Below are 17,295 nucleotides of genomic sequence, written 5' to 3' on the forward strand. Positions count from 1 at the left end.
TGAAACAAAACGAAAATAAAAACCCTAATCTCCAGAGGCGGTATTGCGAGACTCGGAGCACAGTGAAAAATCCCAGTCTCCAGAAAGCTAGAGAGAGAAAGAGAGAGGAGGAAGAGAGAGAAGGAGAGAGATGGGAAGCGATAGCGAAGTAGAGAAGTCGGCGCAGAAGGAGAGGGAGAAGAAGAAGATGCAGGCTCTTGCTCCGATCGCCAAACCCCTCGCCGGAAAGAAGCTCTGCAAACGAACCCTCAAGCTCGTCCGTAAAGGTATACACGCATACGTACATAAAAATATACGTATAAAAATTCATGTATAAATGTGTGCGTGTATATATATGGATGTTTGTATATGGGTGAAAGAAAGTTTGATGATGATGTTTATGTTGTAGCTGCTGAGCACAAATGCTTGAAGAGGGGAGTGAAGGAAGTGGTGAAAAGCATCCGGCGTGGTCAAAAGGGGTCAGTTTTTTATATCGGTTTCGTCTTTGTACTTTGTTAATTTGTATTGGGAAATCGATTTTATTGTTGAAAAAACTGAATTTGAATTGGAAAGGATGCAACTTTGTTAGTAGATTCGAGGATTTCGTTTGCATTTCTTCACTTGTGTTATATTGGTATTAATTCAATCGCTATGAATTATGGGTTGAGTTGGAAGGGAGTGTAGAAACATGATTTAGTGAGAGATTGCGGTCGAACTGTCCAATTTTAACGTGATTTAGACGGCCACATCATGAGTGTCAAGAGAAGTGTTTTGGAGTAGATTCATATAGAGAGAGTAGGAACTTAATTTGACAATCTACGTAATGTCAATGCCGTGTAATCAGTGTATTTATCTGATGTAGAAAGTTGGCTTGATCTGCTAGCGCTAGTTTTTTATGCATTTGTTGGTTCAGAGGTGGTTGCTCAAATGCAAGCATTAGTTTATTAGTTCCTAGAGATATAAGCAGCTTAGCATGTAGATTGTGTTCACCGCTCGAGTTACTTCTATGAATGTTATATTGATTTTTCTTATACCTTGTGTTGGAGTGCAGGTTCTGTGTTATAGCTGGTAACATTTCTCCTATCGATGTGGTTACTCATGTTCCAATCTTATGTGAAGAGGCTGAAATTCCATATGTTTACGTGCCTTCAAAAGAAGTAAGTTTACTCAACATCATTGTTCTTCACCCTACCTACATTGAAGTTGAGCGACATTTCTTTGCTTGCGCATCTATAAATAAAACAAACCAACACAACAAGTAGTTAGGCATACAGAAAATTTTATTTCACACGTCTTTTCTGCTCCTTACAAATTTGGAAATCTACTTTATCATACATTGTAGGCTTTTTAGCCAAAGTGGTCCCGAGATTTGCATAACTCAGGACCAAAATGATGAGTTATACAAATCTCAAGGACCAATTTGGCTAAAAAGCCTACATTGTATGATCCAATAGCTGAGCATTTGTTAAAGATATTGCCTATTGTCATCGGCTTTCTTGATCGAAAACACACTAATGCTAGTATTGTGAATGTCGTCTTCAGGATCTTGCAAATGCCGGTGCCACCAAGAGGCCAACCTGCTGTGTCCTGGTGACAACTAAGCCTAACAAAGGGGAACTATCCAAAGAGGATCAAGATAAAATAAAGGCAATTCACGACGAAGTTGTAGGAGAGGTCAAAGAACTTCACGCGAACCTTTTCTGAATGCTGGACGGATTACGTGCCCTTGTACCGAATATCTTGTTTGAGGTTTTTTCTTTTGCGGCCTCTGAAAGCTGTCGTTGTACTTCATGTTAGAATGTGTTTGGTTTGTGTAACTATTGAAGTCGAACGCTATGCGGAATTGATTTAGATATGAGATCACAAGTTAGCCAGCGATATGGTGTTCTGAATCAACTTCGACCGTGTGTTCGGACGCCTGGATCAAAATCGAAATCTAAGTACTAAATGAAAATAAGAATTGCTAGATCTTCCGTACCATTGCAAATTAAAAGATTTCAAATAAAACAGATGGATACGACCGTCTCATCTGAAACACTGTCGCTTGCACTTGTAAGGCCATCAAAAGTTATCGTACATTTATGGTATGCAAACATCAACCAAAGCACTGTCCGTCCGTTGCACTCAAGTTTGAATCTCTCTTTCCGTATACAGTATGCCAATTATTTAGTACTTACAACATTGGCCGACCACGCATAAACCTACAAATCCATATTTGCCCCCTATCACAAGGGCAGACTACCATTGTTCGGTATACAGCACGTCAGGACGGGTTCATACAAACGTGTTTATAGCAAGGTTCTATGCTGAAAGTTAGCTGCTTGCCATGAAATTATTTTGGGGAAGTCAGACTCCTGAAGAAGAAGACACCTAAACCGCCAATTGCCAAAGCAAGAACAAGTGGGACAACTGATTCGATATCAGGCATTCTTCCAGCAGTATCTGTTCTTCCTTGGCGAAACCTCTCTGCCGTATACTCTCGCAGAAGATTGCTCAAATTGTCTATTTGGTGCATGATCTGCCGTTGGCCTCGTGTGATGGCTAGTATCTGTTGAGTGTGCACCAAGCAACCAAATAAGCATATCAGAAGGAAACAGGATAGAAGACAGTATGTCATCACAAGTGTATTATTATCACAAAAAACCTCTTCCATCAGTGGGGAATCCTTGACCAACTGGGAGGACGACGAAGAATTGGGCAGTAGCGTTCCTGCCAACGAGCCATTACTCAAGCCATTAACAAAAAGAGAAGTTGGTTCGGATCCATTGCAGGCTTTGGCTTGCAGAGCCAAACTTTGCTGGCTAGCTGAAGCTCTTCTGAGTGATATCTTGGAGTTCACCTCTTCAACACGGGATGTAAATTCGTCCATCCTCTCATTCAGCGTAGAAATTTGTTCTGAAAGTTGAGTAAAAATTCCCTGAAATAATACAAGGCAGAATTATTGGTGAAAAACAATTTCATAGTTATGTGCCATCAACAGGACTACATGAAAAATCGGTAACTCACCTGGTTCGAAATTGCTGCAGGTGATATTGGGTTTCGCCCATCAAACCTTCTGCTGTTAACAGCAAGTCTCGTTAGTTTGGAAATAGTCTTGTCCCTTTGATTCGAGTAAGACTGCGATATACCCCTGCCCAGTATGGAATATGATGTTAAAGGAACCAATCAATACATACAAGCATGATCAGCTGGATGATAGTTTATTATCCTTTCAATTCTGAGAAAATAGCTGAAAAATAAAAAATACCGGTTGAGATACTTGTTTCTCCGATCAGCTGAGGCTCGGGAAAGAGCTTCCTTAGGGCTCGAAGAATCATCATCTATGCTGAGCTTTGATTTCAAATCATCTGGCAACGCCTGTAGATTGATCACATCACGACAATGCACAAACATGAAAATGCATGATCAGTTGAGAGAGAGAGAGAGTCATACCATAACATCATTTACAAGTTTCTCCAGCTGAATTTGTTCGATGTAAGTACGAGGAACATATGAACCATCCAGGCCAAGCTGCTGTGCAATATCTTTAACATGTAACCGATCCTTTCCTTGCACCTTCAAACAATTCCAGCAAGTTAGTGCCCAGCTTTACAAAATTTATCTAAAAAGAAAACACCAAGTCTTGTTTTCGTTTCCAGAAATAAACACCTGACATGAAGAACAGAAAAGCAAAAATGTATCACAAGTTTCAAAATAATCTGAAAAAGTGAATGCCTGGCATGATACCTGAACATATTGACGATTAAGTTGCTCCAACCAATCAGTTTTCACGCAAACCTTCTCATCGCAGAAGATATGGCTGCTTCTTTTCAAGATGGATGCAATTGTATACCCTAAGGCCATGAGACCTCCAAGAAGGCGCACACTAACTTCAAAAGTTATTCTGGGAGATATTATGAAGGGACTATCTGTGACCCACTCCTGAGAGAGAGAGAGAGGAGGTAAAGCTAGTCAGAGATCCTACTCCAGAACAAACTATGAAATTTAGATACAACGATCCACACCAAGCACATATTAGCAGAATCCTACACACAAGTTTATACAAAAGTTTTCACCTGCGCCCCCATGTAATTAAAATACAACCATGTAAGAATTCTCCGTCAAAATCCCCATGTCACAATCTTGAAATCTTTCCCTTAAAATGTCCATTGTCCAGATGATGATCAAGCTTATTTGTATATGGAATCAGAAATTCATTTCAGAAAGAAAAACAGCAGGGTTCCTGACTGAAATGGAAAGACATGTAAATTGTTATCCGGACTCCTAAATAAGCCTTTGTAGATTCATTTCTTTACTGTTGATCGATGATGAAAACAACTCCGATATATATGTAGGCAATGACACTGGTCGGATAAAGTCAAAAGCATGTAATATCCTTTAGGAACTTTAGTTTACAGATGTCGAACCTCAAACATGAGATTGTATTTGCCATCTCTGTTCCTCATCCTTAGATACGACTGACATGCTTCAGGATCTTCACCTGGTGGTAAAAGATATATGTCATAAGTTTCTTCTGTGCTTTCTTTGTGATCTGCAGATATAACAGCCTTGATTTGATCCACTGTCACTGCCTTCGTTGACTGCAATAAGATATAACATAGACAGTCAGAAAAGAAAATGATTACGTATTTCTTGAAACAAACAACTGGAGAAAAAGATTTACCAAAACAAGAAAATTTAATAGTCAACCTTTAAAATATAAATAGGGTTCTGAAAACCAGCGAAGGGATTAAACTTGTTGGTGATTTTTATATGTGCTGTCTGAAGGTCTGGCTCGATAAAGGCCTTGTACATAGGATACACCTGTACCAAAATTCTGGATGAGAACCACCATAAATCTTTTGTACTGATAACAAAAACTTTGTAACACTGGATAAAGGGATAACCGTTTCAGAAATTTGATGGATAATTTCTTCAGGCTCTTGGCCAGCACGCTGAATGTCCCTTAAAACCCGCTTTACAAGGTCAAAGTGAACTCCACCAGTTATAGATACACGAAGATCTAGCAAAGGTCGCAATTTCTCACTTAAAGCATATATGCCCTCAATGATCACAATACGGGAGCTAGGGACCTCCACTGTCCTGTTAGAAGCACCAGAAGGACCATCAATATACAATAGAATCAGAAGAAAATGAAAGCTATCATGTTATATATGTGGCAAAGCATTTTCACATCATGCAGAGATGCACTACCTGTACCCTATGCGGGAGCTAGTCTTGAAATCATATACTGGAACCTTAACAGGATTGCCTGCCTTTAAACCATGTATATTTTCAAGCAATGTTTCATAATCTGTCAGGCGTGGATCTGCTCCAAAACATTATGACAATTAGTCCAAAACATTGTGACAATTAGAGTTCAGCCATGACTCTCAGATGTAAAATCACTTATTCCATGATCAAAAATTGGACAAAAAGATTCAGAGATGACGATGAAGGAAGACATCAGAAGGACAAAACTTTAAAGAACACTATAAACAAGGAAGTGAACAATTCGGAAACGAAGTAAAGAACTCAATTACTATAAAAGGAAAATCACTCGAAACAGGAAAATCATTGAACTATTAGCATACCCTACAAAACATGTTTATAATGATCAAATCAAAACAGATGTTTGATGGACTCAAAGATGAGATTCTTTACCATCAAAGTTGCCATCGATGATTCGACTAGCGTCATTGTAGTTGTCCATTGCAATAACTGCAATGCTGGGCATGAAGTTGAGCATTTTGTCAGTGAAAACAGTCTTACCAGCTCCAGAGGGGCCTGCCACTCCAACTAGTATTATCCCCTCATTCTTTTGAGCCAACAGCTGACACGCTCGAATAGCTATAAAGAAACCTTTCTCAAATGACAGGACATCTGGAATTTGGACAATCTCATAACGATCACAGTCCTTTCTCTTCACAAGCTGCACCTGATCCCGCAACAGACCAGTGCGCAGCCGCGGTGATTCAGCCCCAGAACTTGTATCTTGAACCATTTAGAGCTCAAAATCTGTGTTATGTCCTACACGCTGCACGATTCAACAAATAGCAAAAGCAACATTCTAATTGGGAAATTGCAGAACATTAAACTGGGAAAATTATAAATGTACATGGTTGAACATTAAGTTAATAATTAACAATCCATTGATATTGATAAATTAGCATTCAATAACTCCTCCCCAGCCGACAAAATTACAGAAATACAAAAACGAACTCAAAAGATTAATGAAAATTGCAGATTGCCCACATGAATAAATCATCAAGAAACATCACCCCAGAAATTTAAAATCTCATAAAGTTGGAAACTTCCTAGTGATCAAACATTTTCAAGAGAGAAAATAGAACAAGAACCAAACAGTAATAAAATTGCAAAACTGTGAACTGGGAAACTCATAAATGTCCATGCTTAAACATCAAGTTAACAATTAACAATTCAATAACACTGATTAATTAGCATTCAAGAACTCCTCCCGGATGAAAACACACATGAAATTGGAGATTGCCCAGATGAAGAAATCATCAAAAAACAGAGACCTAGAAATTAAAACCGCAAAAAGTTGAAGACTTTGTAGATTTGATCGAGACAGAGTGATCATAGCTCATACCTTTTTCAGGAAAAAAATTGAAGTCTCAAAGTTGCTGCAACTGCTTTCTCTGGATTCTTGCAGTCTCTGGGAGAATTTAATATGTTCCTATAATTCTTGTCAGATTGCGCGAAGGATTTATGTAGAAATTGATGACACATGGCGGCGAGCGGTTGGTTGAGTCTGAGAGGTACGCGCGAAAACAGATCAGTTGCAAAAACTCCAGAGGAAAAAATGGATAAGATCGGGTGTAGATTTGATTAGGTAGTGGCCTGAAAGGACCACCGTTGATTTGGACTGAATCACTACAAGTTGGGAAAGATTCTTCTTCCTTTTTTTTATTTTTTTTTGTGCCACTAATTTTCAGTTACCAAAAAAGAAAAAAATATTCTTGCCAGATCATTTTTTTAGGATTTCTAGAAATTATGTAATCGTATATCTTGCGGTTAGTTTTCATTAGGTACTATTTATATTTAAATTTAAAGTTTGAAATAATTTCTAATCACACGATATACGATAAACGATCACAAAATTCTTAGAATTTCAAAGAAAATGATCCGGTGAGAATCATTTTCCCCAAAAAAATGTAAGCCCCTCAATCTTGGCCAAAATGTAGTAGGTGACTTATCCATCATCTACGCTAGAAATATTCCAATTAATAACACATTGATTTGTCTTGCATAAGTTTTTTCGGGTCAAATCAAGATTTGCCCTCGAGTGCAAGGGCAAACGAGAGCTTTGATTGCCAGACTCATCCGACTAACAAGGACGAAAACTCCCACATCACAGCTTATGATGAACAATTTTATTTTATTTTCCAAGACAAGCTCTTGATACTTAATCGCATTCACCGGAGCTTAAATTTTGTTTAAGCCGCATTCTCTTATCATTCAATACAAAAGTTAACAGCACAGCACGCTACATTTTAAAGTATAAACTTGTTGATAAAACAAGGTAAACATTAGTATATTGGCTAAACACTTGTTCACAGTAAAATGCAGTTAAAGATGCACCAAATTTGCACATTATCTCATGTCTTGAGAAGCTGAAAGTTGCTTGTAAAACCTGGACTCAGTGCAGATTGCAGCAACTTATTACGTTCGACCAAGTGATCACGTTACTCATTTGACCATATTGTTAGAGAACAGATACCCTATATTGGACTCACATTGCCTCGTATTGGTCTCATCCAATGCAAGAGGTACTCCTCTTTATTTGTGAAGTGTAGCTGGCCAAATGATGTTGTTCGCTTGTCACATTTCAAACAATTATTTTGCACCTATTACTAATGTGTATTTTACTCAAATTTCATGTTTGATAAACATCTGACTGTTATATAAATGTATTGGCACTCCGAATTTGATAGTAAGACAAATATATTTATGAAGAGTGCGTATTAAAAATTTTAGAGTGTCAATAATAACATATTTTTTAATCTATGAACACATAAATCATTTGAATTTTTTTTCAATGACACATAATATTAAGTGGTTCGAGAATAAATGATTGATATCGAAAAATCTCATCTGATGGCTAAAATAACAGTTGTGAAAATCTAATGTAACGGTTAAAGTAATCGTACATCTAAATATTTGTTTGTTTTTAATTTTATGGGTTTTCTTCGACAAAATAAAAAAAAATGTGGGTTTCCTAATTGTTGTATGGTTAAATTTTAAGAAAATTCTTTTAAAGTGTGACTCTACATAATCTTTCTACCCTCGTATATTTTTAGACATAATATTTTATAATGTTGATATAATAATTGTGTCAAACACATGAAGTTCGAAGAATTTAGTCCTACTTTTGAAACTTACCTAACCTAAGCATCTCTCGTACAAATTAACAGAGCCATAAAGTTGGAACCCTTACCTGACAAAAGCAGCCAACACTTATTTATCGTATCTCTGAAGACCTACTTTTTGTCTCCACTCACCAGAAGCCACTTCAGAGCTTCTCTCACCCTCTCTCTTTCTCCTCCAAACTCAATCATCGCTTCTAGAGAGAGAAACGAGAGAGAAAGAGAGAGATGAAGATGGAAGGCACGCCGGCTGTCCATGGATATTACATGCCTGCAGAGTGGGAACCCCATTCCCAGTGCTGGATTGGATGGCCTGTAAGTAACCAACCCTTCTCTTCCATTTAATTACCATCTGATATTCTGATTACCCCCCACATGCCTTAATTGGGTTCCTTCAATTTTGCATCTTTATATGGTATAATTCTTCTGTTTGTTCTCTGGCTGATGGGTTTTTCAGAATCTGTGTTTTAATTCATGTTCTTCAAGAAATATATGAAATTTTTATGTTTCTGTTTCTGTTTTGCTCTATGAATTATGGATACAGATATGGCGATACGATCGATACGATACGATATGACACCACGATATGAAAAATCTCTATAAATTAAGATACGATACGCTATGGATACGGTAAATAAAAATATATATAGTAACAAAATATACATTTTAAAACATAATTCATCATTCAAATTCAAGCACATTTGAGTTGTTAGAGAAGAAAAGTTCGAAATCTAATCCTCTTTATACAGTAGAAGAAGTACGAGAGTCGTATTCATGGTTTTAATTAGAGGGAAGTTCTTTGTATTCAGAAATTTTCAATTATAGATGTCTCCTATTAATTTTCTCCTCCTCATTACCTTTTTTTGAAAGTGTAAATGTATCCTAAAAGCCAGATACGTGTATCTTAAATGTAGGATACGCGTATCCATCGTGTCAAATTCGTGTCCATCAACCAGGATACATGTTGGATGAGTATCCGAGAGTATCGGGCAAGTACCATATCCGATCAAGTATCGGATACGAGATACGGGACCAAACAGATGTATCCGTGCATCATAGGTTTTGCTTAGTTACATGATGAGTTCTGCCAAATTCTATTGATTTGTGAAATCATGAATTGCAAGTTACTAGGAAAAGTCGATTTTCGAGTGCAGAGCTAGCTTGCTCTATGGTAATTATAAGAATGCAGGATAATTCCGTGTTATTCGGAAAATACTGAGGTATGTTTCTGCATTTTATAAGTAATTCTCAGTTCTTACCCTATCAGAAACACATAATTTCCTGTTTCTGCAAGTGAAGGTTCGATATACTACTCCGCCATCGTAGGTGTATCCAGTGATCTATGTTGTCTGTTTCTGTACCGTTAGGGCTCGGCTCTCTTAGTAGGTTAGGTGTCGCTCGCATTATTTATCTAAAGATTGATATCAGTCTAACATTTTCTGGTAAAATCTATATCGTCAATCTTAAAATGTTCGTTTCATGGATGTATTGATCTTTACTTATATCTTAAGTCCAACACTCATGATAATCAAGCTTTGTTGTGAATTATAGGAACGCCCGGATAACTGGAGAGACAATGCAGTGCCAGCATCAGCAGGTGTTTACCAAGGTAGCATCTGCAATCTCAAAGTTTGAGCCCGTTACTGTATGTGCAAGTGCCAATCAGGTTGGTATAATTTGTAAGAGATGAAAGTCCTTAGCATCTCTACTAGTCTTTTATATGATATGAGATTTATTTTGAATTCATTACGCTCAGTGGGCAAATGCTCGAAGTCAGCTACCAGAAACTGTCAGGGTTGTCGAGATGAGTTTGAATGATTCGTGGTTTCGTGATACAGGACCAACAGTGAGCTTCTTCCTTTGACTCATGGTCAAGTTCTGATGAGATATTCCTTAACAGTATACTATGATCTTTATATTTACCTTTAAAAGCGTTATTTTTCTTACAGTCCTAATCTTTTTCTCTCTTCTTTAGTTTGTCGTAGGAAAAAGCGCCTCTTGTTCTGGTACCCCAGAGCCAAAGGTTGCTGGTATTGATTGGAATTTCAACAGCTGGGGAGGTAGGGTTTATCGTTCATAATTTTTTAAGTGACGTAACACTAGAATATTTATTTGAACAATATGTAATATCGTTAGAAACTTCAATGTTTTCATCATTTTGATGTTTACTCATCGGTGCATTTTGCATGGACTTATTTTTGGAATTTATAGGCATTGATGATGGTTGTTATCGAGATTGGAGTCATGATCTTCTTGTGGCGCAAAAGGTTAGAGTAACTAAATAGATCATTGTCTGATTGAACATGACATACAGCTTTGTTCTTTGAGACACTGAACACTCATACTCTGCAGATCCTGGCAATTGAGAAGCTTCCAAGGTTTCAACACTCCATGATTCTCGAAGGCGGTAGCATCCATGTCGATGGAGAAGGTAACAAAAATTTTAAGCTTATCTTTGCATTTGGAAATTTCTTGCCTCTTTATCTTAGAATTGGCTTTCACCGCCAGCAGATTACTTCCCTGATCCATGCCTTGAAACTGTTTGGATCATAAATGTACGGGAGACTCTGGTCGTTGTTGTAATCTGTTGTTTCTTAATTATGTGTCAAAACCGTGCTTTTGATTGATAGGCAATTACACCACTTTAGACTTCACCCTATATCTCTTTCTGTTTCATTATTCTTTATTCTTATACTACAAAAATTGGCAGTAGCTGCTTATGATTTGTACTACCATGTGCCTCGTCTCGTAAAAGTTCAGAACCCTGCATATTTTTCTTTTCAGCACAAAAAGTGCCATTACAAAAACTCATTCTCTCTGCCAGTATGTAGTTGTAATCTTCATGATCGAATCAGAATCTGCTTTCTTTCTTCAGGGACTTGCCTCACCACCGAGGAGTGCCTGTTAAATAAAAATAGGAACCCACATTTGACCAAGGAGCAAATAGAGGATCAACTTAAGGCGTATCTCGGAGTGACGAAAATCATTTGGTTGCCTCGTGGATTATACGGTAAGAGCTCTACTTGGTTTCTAATTTACTATCTTGCATGAAATGCTCGTTGTTATTGATGCTCAATTTTCCTTCCCCTTGCAATGATTTACATTACATTATATCGACTTCGCATATAGTAGATATAATTCAGGCCTCCTATTTCATTGAAACCTAAACTACGTATAAAAATCCTTGACAGGAGACGATGATACTAATGGTCACATCGACAATATGTGCTGTTTTGTAAAGCCTGGTGTGGTTTTGTTGTCGTGGACTGATGATGAAACGGATCCTCAGTATGAAAGAGCTGTAGAAGCCGTTTCTGTTCTCTCCAATACTACTGATGCCAAGGGTAGGAAATTAGAAATAATAAAACTTCACGTACCAGGGCCGCTATACATGACAGAGAAGGAGGCTGCTGGGCTTTTTCAGGTAAACATTGTACACTACAGACGACGGTTCAACTTTCATGTTGCTTCAACTAAGTATGAATACATCCAGCTGAAGGCTAATTTAACATCTGAAAATGTTGATTTAGTTTGATGGTTACGTTGTTGTTAACTTTTTTGAAATGCTTTGGTGCCTCATTTTATTCCTGGTGTTCAATGTTCCTACAGGAGGAGTGCGAAGCTAAACCGAGACTTGCAGGCACGAGACTTGCTGCTTCATATGTAAATTTCTACATTGCAAATGGAGCCATCATTGCACCCCAATTTGGGGACCAGAAATGGGATGATGAGGCTGTTCGCGTCCTATCCAAAGCCTTTCCAAACCATGAAGTAAGCTTCATTTATTGTTGATTTTCTCCAGCATCTTCATATACATTTTAGATATAATCGTATACATCATCCAAAGGTTTGAACTTCTTGGACCTGCAAATTATAAAGCCTCACCCACCCTGTGATTTTATTAGCTGCAATCATGAGACTGTAAAACGTATCGTTAGTGTATGCTGCGCTAGGCTTAATATCATTGTGAAAGTGAGTAATAATATGATACAAAGCGGTCTCTTTTCAACACTAGGGGAAACAAACAAGACCGGTTTTACGTAGTTTGTAGATGAAAATGGATTCATCTTCTTTTATATTTACTGATGTTTGTTTCTGCCGCTTTTTCTATCGCTGAACAAGCCTAATTTATACTGTCGGATTGGTCAGGTGGTAAGAATTGAAGGCGCAAGGGAGATTGTTCTGGCGGGTGGAAATATACACTGCATTACTCAGCAACAACCACGCGTTTCACTCAGTATTATGTCCACAATGATTGCTTTCATACATAGAATGGCACTCACTCAAGCAGAGACCGCTAATCTCCGAGTTGTTCTAACATTACAGCGTATGGCTTGCAAGCCTCCGAAGTACAAGGTAATAAAGTGCCTAGGTCTAGACTCTAGAGACAAAGACGTTTTCATAATTCTTGTTGATTGAGCTTTTGGTGTATTAATATTGCTACGACGAAATCTTGTTCAATCGAGTTGCATAACATTTATACTTTGCATCATCGGAAACAGCTGAGTGTCTTTGATATGACGATTGCGTGCAAATTAAACGTTTCAATTTCTAGAACTACTGTGAAACATCTAAGTTCATCGGTTTAGGATCGGTAGCTCCAGCAGGTTTTCGGCTAACTGCAGCACGAAATTTTTTCGCTTTCTCGTGAAATCTTTCCGTTGACAGAGCTTTCAACTATTTCACGTTCATGGTTATGAAATTTTCATAGCAGTAAATTTCTGGTTTTCCCTGCCTGCAAGTCTAAATTTGGCCAACTGAGGGTAACTGAATCCCAAGTGATGTTGCTTAATTTTTTACTGTGGTAATATTGCTTAATTTTAACTTCAGTTGTCGGTTGGGAGAGTGGATCCTCACCGGATCCTTCAATCACATTCATTTATCGTACGGTCAGTTTTCGTTAGGTATTGTTTATATTCAATTTTAAATAAAAAAATTACATTAATTTATAACCGCACAATATACAATGAACGAATATAATTTGAGAATCTTCGAATCGTCGTAGAAAGAATCTGGCGAGCATCCTTACTCACTTGGAAGTTGGCAGTTGGAAGAAAGGAGATTTATCTCCAGTCAGACGGTTGACTGATCAATCGTGCGTCACAGTACCGTACTATCGTGTACAGGGACAACTCACCTGTAAGTTTTAAATGCTACAAGTTGTAACCCCAACGTTCGACATACATATAACTCTTTTAGTCAGTACATGTGATGGGTTTACTTATGAGCTTTAAGACATTGATAATAAGATGTTTAACCATTACATATGACGGGTTTAATTATTATTTTTAATATTGTTTTATGACCGTAAAAACTCGAATGATTAATGATTTAAAATTTTCATACCAAAAAATATAACACAACTTTTTTTCAGCAATAACAAAATCGAAATAAGTGAATTATGGATAATATTTTGAATTTTAAGAGGGTGTAATTCTTGACTGCATTAACAAATTCTTTAAAAAGAACCATTTTGAATAAAATTAGACTAAAAATTAAATATTAATGACATATGGTTCTTGATGGGATTAAAAAACTCTTCTTTTTAAAAAAAAAAAAAGTCCTGAATAAAATTAGACTAGAAATAAATATTGATGGCATACGGCCAAAAATCTGACGACATAAAACATCAAATATCTATGAAAAAAAATGATTGTTTTAGTAAATTGAAATTTGAGAAAGGATCAATTTATATCAATTTCTTAAAAACAATTCAAAACTAATTATATTGCTTTGAGCCTTTGAGCAAAAAAGGTTGGTTTTCGGTAAGACATAACCGAAAAAAATGGAGGGGAAGTGAGAGTGACTCAAGAACCGAAAAAAAGCATCCATGTGTTTGGCTCAGATTTGTCATTTGGGAGATCCAACCCCAAATCACACTCAAACTCCTTCACATTACCCTCCTTCTCCATTGACTGATTGACATGAACTCCTCAGCTCTTCCGAATCCGTTTTCGAAAACTAGATTCCGTTTTTGAAAACATCCCTTTTTTGTTTTTGGATTTATTTATTTATTCGAGAGGGAGAGAGGATCAGCAGCTGAAGAACGAGTACACCAGATGGGGTGCACATTCTCTGGTTTGGGCGCTCTGTACGACGCCGTGAACGGCGGAGGCGACGTGTGGATTAACGAGAATCGGTTCAAGATCGTGAGGCAGCTCGGGGAAGGTGGGTTCGCTTATGTGTTTTTGGTCAAGGAGGTGGTCGCCGACTCCTCCGCCTCGGTGGTGGTGGTCTCGCCAAGAAATTCAAGGATCCCTCTCATGTCTCAGGTGATTCAATTTCTGGAAATTTGTTGATTTTTTATGTGTTTGTCAGATTTTGGGATCTGGGTAGTGATCTGTTTTAAGTTTTGTGAATCGAAAATGGTTGAAGTCTGTATCTTTGAGGAATTAGTGATCTGGGTCATTTCGATATGTGAATCTGAAATTATTGGTTTTGATTCTCTGAGCTGGGAAGCAATGGAGATTTGGCCAGTGAATTTGCTGAATCGAGTTTAAAGTGTGACTCTTTTGTTCTTCGAATGTGCTGAGTGGTAGCATGCGTCGATTATTTGGTGATATGAATGTTTGATCTGTGACTCTATATCATTGTTTCAAAGAATGCTGTGACCTTTGCCGAGGATTGCGTTGATGAATGCATTTGTGATTTGGCCTTCATGTTCCTACTGTTTATGCTTGACTGATGCTCAGGTGATTGATCGGTTTGCAATTCAATTTCGGAAATGATTACAGCTTGCTTGTACTCTATTCTTTTGCAGATGATGGAACTTATGCTATGAAAAAAGTTCTCATTCAGAATAGTGAGCAGTTGGAGTTGGTGAAGGAGAGATCCGTGTTTCTTCGCTGTTCAGTCATCCCAATCTGCTTCCGCTTCTTGATCATGCCATTATTGCCGTTAAGGTTAAAATCTGGATTACTTAATTTCATATGGCTTATACAATACTTTGGTTTTTTCTTCTCAGAATGGTAGCCTTCCATGAAATCGAACATCGTTTTCAGTTTTCTTAATACTTTTCATGCAATTGATTCATATATAATACTCTCTGGCTGACAGACAACACAAGAACAATCTTGGAACCATGAAGCATACTTGTTATTTCCAGTTCATCTGGATGGAACTTTACTGGACAATGCCAAGACTATGAAAGCTAAAAAGGAGTTCTTTTCCACCTCAGATGTTCTTCAAATATTCCGGCAGGTCAATGAATATATCATCCCTCTCTTTTTCCGTTGTAAATTAGCCTTCAACAATGCTACCAAGTTCTGGGGCAATTGATGTGCCATGTTCTGATTTCTTTTCCATGTCCCGTGATGATTTATCTTGTTGGTAAAACATATTTAGAAGCATCAGAACCGTTCTAACCTAGAAAAAACAATGTCGCAGCTTTGTGCAGGACTTAAGCATATGCACACTTTGGATCCGCCATATGCACATAATGATATCAAACCTGGTAACGTTCTGATAACCCATAGAAAAGGACAATCACCTCTTGCAATGTTGATGGATTTTGGCAGTGCTCGACCTGCGAGGAGGCAAATTCACTCTCGTACAGAGGCACTACAGTTGCAGGTATATGTTTTAAAATCATTTTAGATTTTTCTAAACACATTTATTTTTGATGTAGTAACTGCAATTGTTCTTTTTTAGTATGCTTAATATGCCTACAAACTGATGTTGCTTATACTTACCTCCTTGATTTCAATTGGTTTAATACCGTCAAAGGACACCTTTGTATTGTTGGGTTCTCTCGTCTGGTAACTTTTAGTTGAAAAAACTATTGAAGTGATTTTTCTTGCTTGTTATGTAGGAATGGGCGTCTGAGCATTGCTCAGCACCATTTCGAGCTCCAGAGTTGTGGGATTGCCCGAGCCAAGCCGACATTGACGAGAGGACTGATGTATGGTCCTTAGGGTGCACTTTGTATGCAATACTGTGAGTACTGAGCTTTCTTTCTTGAACTTACTATTATAGCTCTGACGTTTGAACATCGTATTGATCGTTTGCCTTCTGCCTCACTACTTCACTAGTGAATGTTTTCTGTTGGATTGTTTAAGAAGCTGTTTTGATGTGTATATATATGCGTACCTATTACATATACATAACTGTATCTACCATGGACATGACACCTTTGTCTCGCATATTAACGGCTTACTGCCAAATACTCGATTGGTACTGTGATCTGCATCATTCTTGTCCGCCATAGAAGCAAAACTACGCCTCTATTTAGCTGCTGTAGCTATTTTTTCTCAATTCTGATGCCCAAGTTTTATTTAAAAGGTACGGAATGTCTCCATTTGAATATGCACTCGGCGAATCTGGAGGAAGCCTACAGTTGGCGATAGTCAACGTGCAGATAAAGTGGCCAGCTGGACCTAATCCTCCATATCCGGACGCTCTTCACCAGTTCATCACATGGATGCTTCAGCCGCAGGCTGCAGTCCGTCCTCGCATTGACGATATCCTGATACATGTGGACAAGTTGATCTCCAAGTTCTCCAGTTGAGATAATATAGAAGGAAAGAAAGTCTGAAAACGAACTTTCTCTGCACGCGTCGACTTTGCACATTTCTGCAAACGTTCTTGAAGCCGGACGGACGTTACGTCGTGTGTTTTCTTTTGTACTCAAGGGTCCATAGGGCAACTGAGTTATAGCAGCTCCTCCATTATTTCACTGTTTCTTACTTTTTTGCTGTAGGATTGGCAGTTTGTGAATTGGTTTATCGTTATCGTGCTCCTATCGTCAACTGTTTGATTTTCGACCTTGTAAGTTATCAAACTGCTCGTCTCCCCTGGCTCGAATTCTTTCGATTAGTTAAAAATACAGTAATTTCGGTTCATTAAGCGAGCTGCAAGTTTAATTACAAAGCAGTTTATTTTGTTCATTTTATCGGATTGATGAAAGGAAGGACAACGAAAATGATGACGCAAATCATTCGAAGTTGGA

At 37.9% G+C, this 17,295-nt stretch overlaps 4 protein-coding genes across 6 annotated transcripts; 3 read left to right on the forward strand and 1 right to left on the reverse strand.

Moving 5' to 3' along the window:
* The first annotated feature begins 30 nt into the window (after positions 1 to 30).
* On the forward strand, positions 31 to 1,853 carry LOC103930140 (H/ACA ribonucleoprotein complex subunit 2-like protein). The gene is made up of 4 exons (XM_009339439.3): positions 31 to 266; positions 389 to 458; positions 1,031 to 1,136; positions 1,522 to 1,853. Exons 1-4 carry the CDS (start codon positions 131 to 133, stop codon positions 1,681 to 1,683), a joined length of 474 nt encoding a protein of 157 aa, XP_009337714.1. The 5' UTR covers positions 31 to 130; the 3' UTR covers positions 1,684 to 1,853.
* Positions 1,854 to 1,920: 67 nt separating this feature from the next.
* Positions 1,921 to 6,758, reverse strand: LOC103930149 (inorganic pyrophosphatase TTM1). 3 transcript variants are annotated; one of them, XM_009339456.3, is made up of 12 exons: positions 6,572 to 6,758; positions 5,623 to 5,988; positions 5,173 to 5,287; positions 4,866 to 5,061; positions 4,669 to 4,782; positions 4,386 to 4,559; positions 3,706 to 3,900; positions 3,412 to 3,534; positions 3,227 to 3,336; positions 2,986 to 3,109; positions 2,624 to 2,896; positions 1,921 to 2,527 (listed from the first exon to the last, which is right to left on the reverse strand). In XM_009339456.3, the coding sequence occupies exons 2-12, from the start codon at positions 5,960 to 5,962 to the stop codon at positions 2,312 to 2,314; spliced, it is 1,980 nt and encodes a 659-aa protein (XP_009337731.2). In that variant the 5' UTR covers positions 5,963 to 5,988; positions 6,572 to 6,758; the 3' UTR covers positions 1,921 to 2,311. The 3 variants fall into 3 exon arrangements, with proteins under 3 accessions (XP_009337731.2, XP_009337723.2, XP_048443448.1); XM_009339448.3 differs by having other exon boundaries at positions 5,623 to 5,995; XM_048587491.1 differs by lacking the exon at positions 6,572 to 6,758 and having other exon boundaries at positions 5,623 to 6,550.
* A 1,710-nt stretch (positions 6,759 to 8,468) lies between these two features.
* LOC103930164 (agmatine deiminase) lies at positions 8,469 to 12,905 on the forward strand. Its single transcript, XM_009339467.3, has 10 exons — positions 8,469 to 8,663; positions 9,900 to 10,014; positions 10,105 to 10,194; positions 10,324 to 10,408; positions 10,560 to 10,615; positions 10,701 to 10,779; positions 11,224 to 11,358; positions 11,540 to 11,772; positions 11,958 to 12,119; positions 12,498 to 12,905. The coding sequence occupies exons 1-10, from the start codon at positions 8,605 to 8,607 to the stop codon at positions 12,765 to 12,767; spliced, it is 1,284 nt and encodes a 427-aa protein (XP_009337742.2). The 5' UTR covers positions 8,469 to 8,604; the 3' UTR covers positions 12,768 to 12,905.
* Positions 12,906 to 14,104: 1,199 nt separating this feature from the next.
* Positions 14,105 to 17,188, forward strand: LOC103930173 (serine/threonine-protein kinase 16). Its single transcript, XM_048587591.1, is given in 8 exon segments — positions 14,105 to 14,567; positions 14,570 to 14,620; positions 15,109 to 15,171; positions 15,174 to 15,250; positions 15,405 to 15,548; positions 15,735 to 15,920; positions 16,159 to 16,283; positions 16,629 to 17,188. Coding segments are annotated over 8 exon segments (1,032 nt in total). The 5' UTR covers positions 14,105 to 14,407; the 3' UTR covers positions 16,855 to 17,188.
* Positions 17,189 to 17,295: the final 107 nt, after the last annotated feature.

The sequence above is a fragment of a genome, unplaced genomic scaffold, assembly GCF_019419815.1.
Source record: "Pyrus x bretschneideri cultivar Hongxiangsu unplaced genomic scaffold, Pyrus_bretschneideri_v1 Contig27, whole genome shotgun sequence".
In the NCBI taxonomy this organism is placed as follows: Eukaryota; Viridiplantae; Streptophyta; class Magnoliopsida; order Rosales; family Rosaceae; genus Pyrus; species Pyrus x bretschneideri.

Excerpts from the sequence above, each read along its gene's own strand:
- LOC103930140 (XM_009339439.3), top strand. The coding sequence starts at position 131 with ATGGGAAGCGATAGCGAAGTAGAGAAGTCGGCGCAGAAGGAGAGGGAG. Across the intron at positions 267-388 it reads CCTCAAGCTCGTCCGTAAAG|CTGCTGAGCACAAATGCTTG; the intron begins GTATACACGCAT and ends TTTATGTTGTAG. Across the intron at positions 1,137-1,521 it reads TTTACGTGCCTTCAAAAGAA|GATCTTGCAAATGCCGGTGC; the intron begins GTAAGTTTACTC and ends TGTCGTCTTCAG.
- LOC103930149 (XM_009339456.3), bottom strand. The coding sequence starts at position 5,962 with ATGGTTCAAGATACAAGTTCTGGGGCTGAATCACCGCGGCTGCGCACT. Across the intron at positions 4,783-4,865 it reads TCCATCAAATTTCTGAAACG|GTGTATCCTATGTACAAGGC; the intron begins GTTATCCCTTTA and ends ATTTTGGTACAG. Across the intron at positions 3,535-3,705 it reads TTAATCGTCAATATGTTCAG|GTGCAAGGAAAGGATCGGTT; the intron begins GTATCATGCCAG and ends AATTGTTTGAAG.
- LOC103930164 (XM_009339467.3), top strand. The coding sequence starts at position 8,605 with ATGGATATTACATGCCTGCAGAGTGGGAACCCCATTCCCAGTGCTGGA. Across the intron at positions 10,195-10,323 it reads TTCGTGATACAGGACCAACA|TTTGTCGTAGGAAAAAGCGC; the intron begins GTGAGCTTCTTC and ends TCTCTTCTTTAG. Across the intron at positions 10,780-11,223 it reads CATCCATGTCGATGGAGAAG|GGACTTGCCTCACCACCGAG; the intron begins GTAACAAAAATT and ends TTCTTTCTTCAG.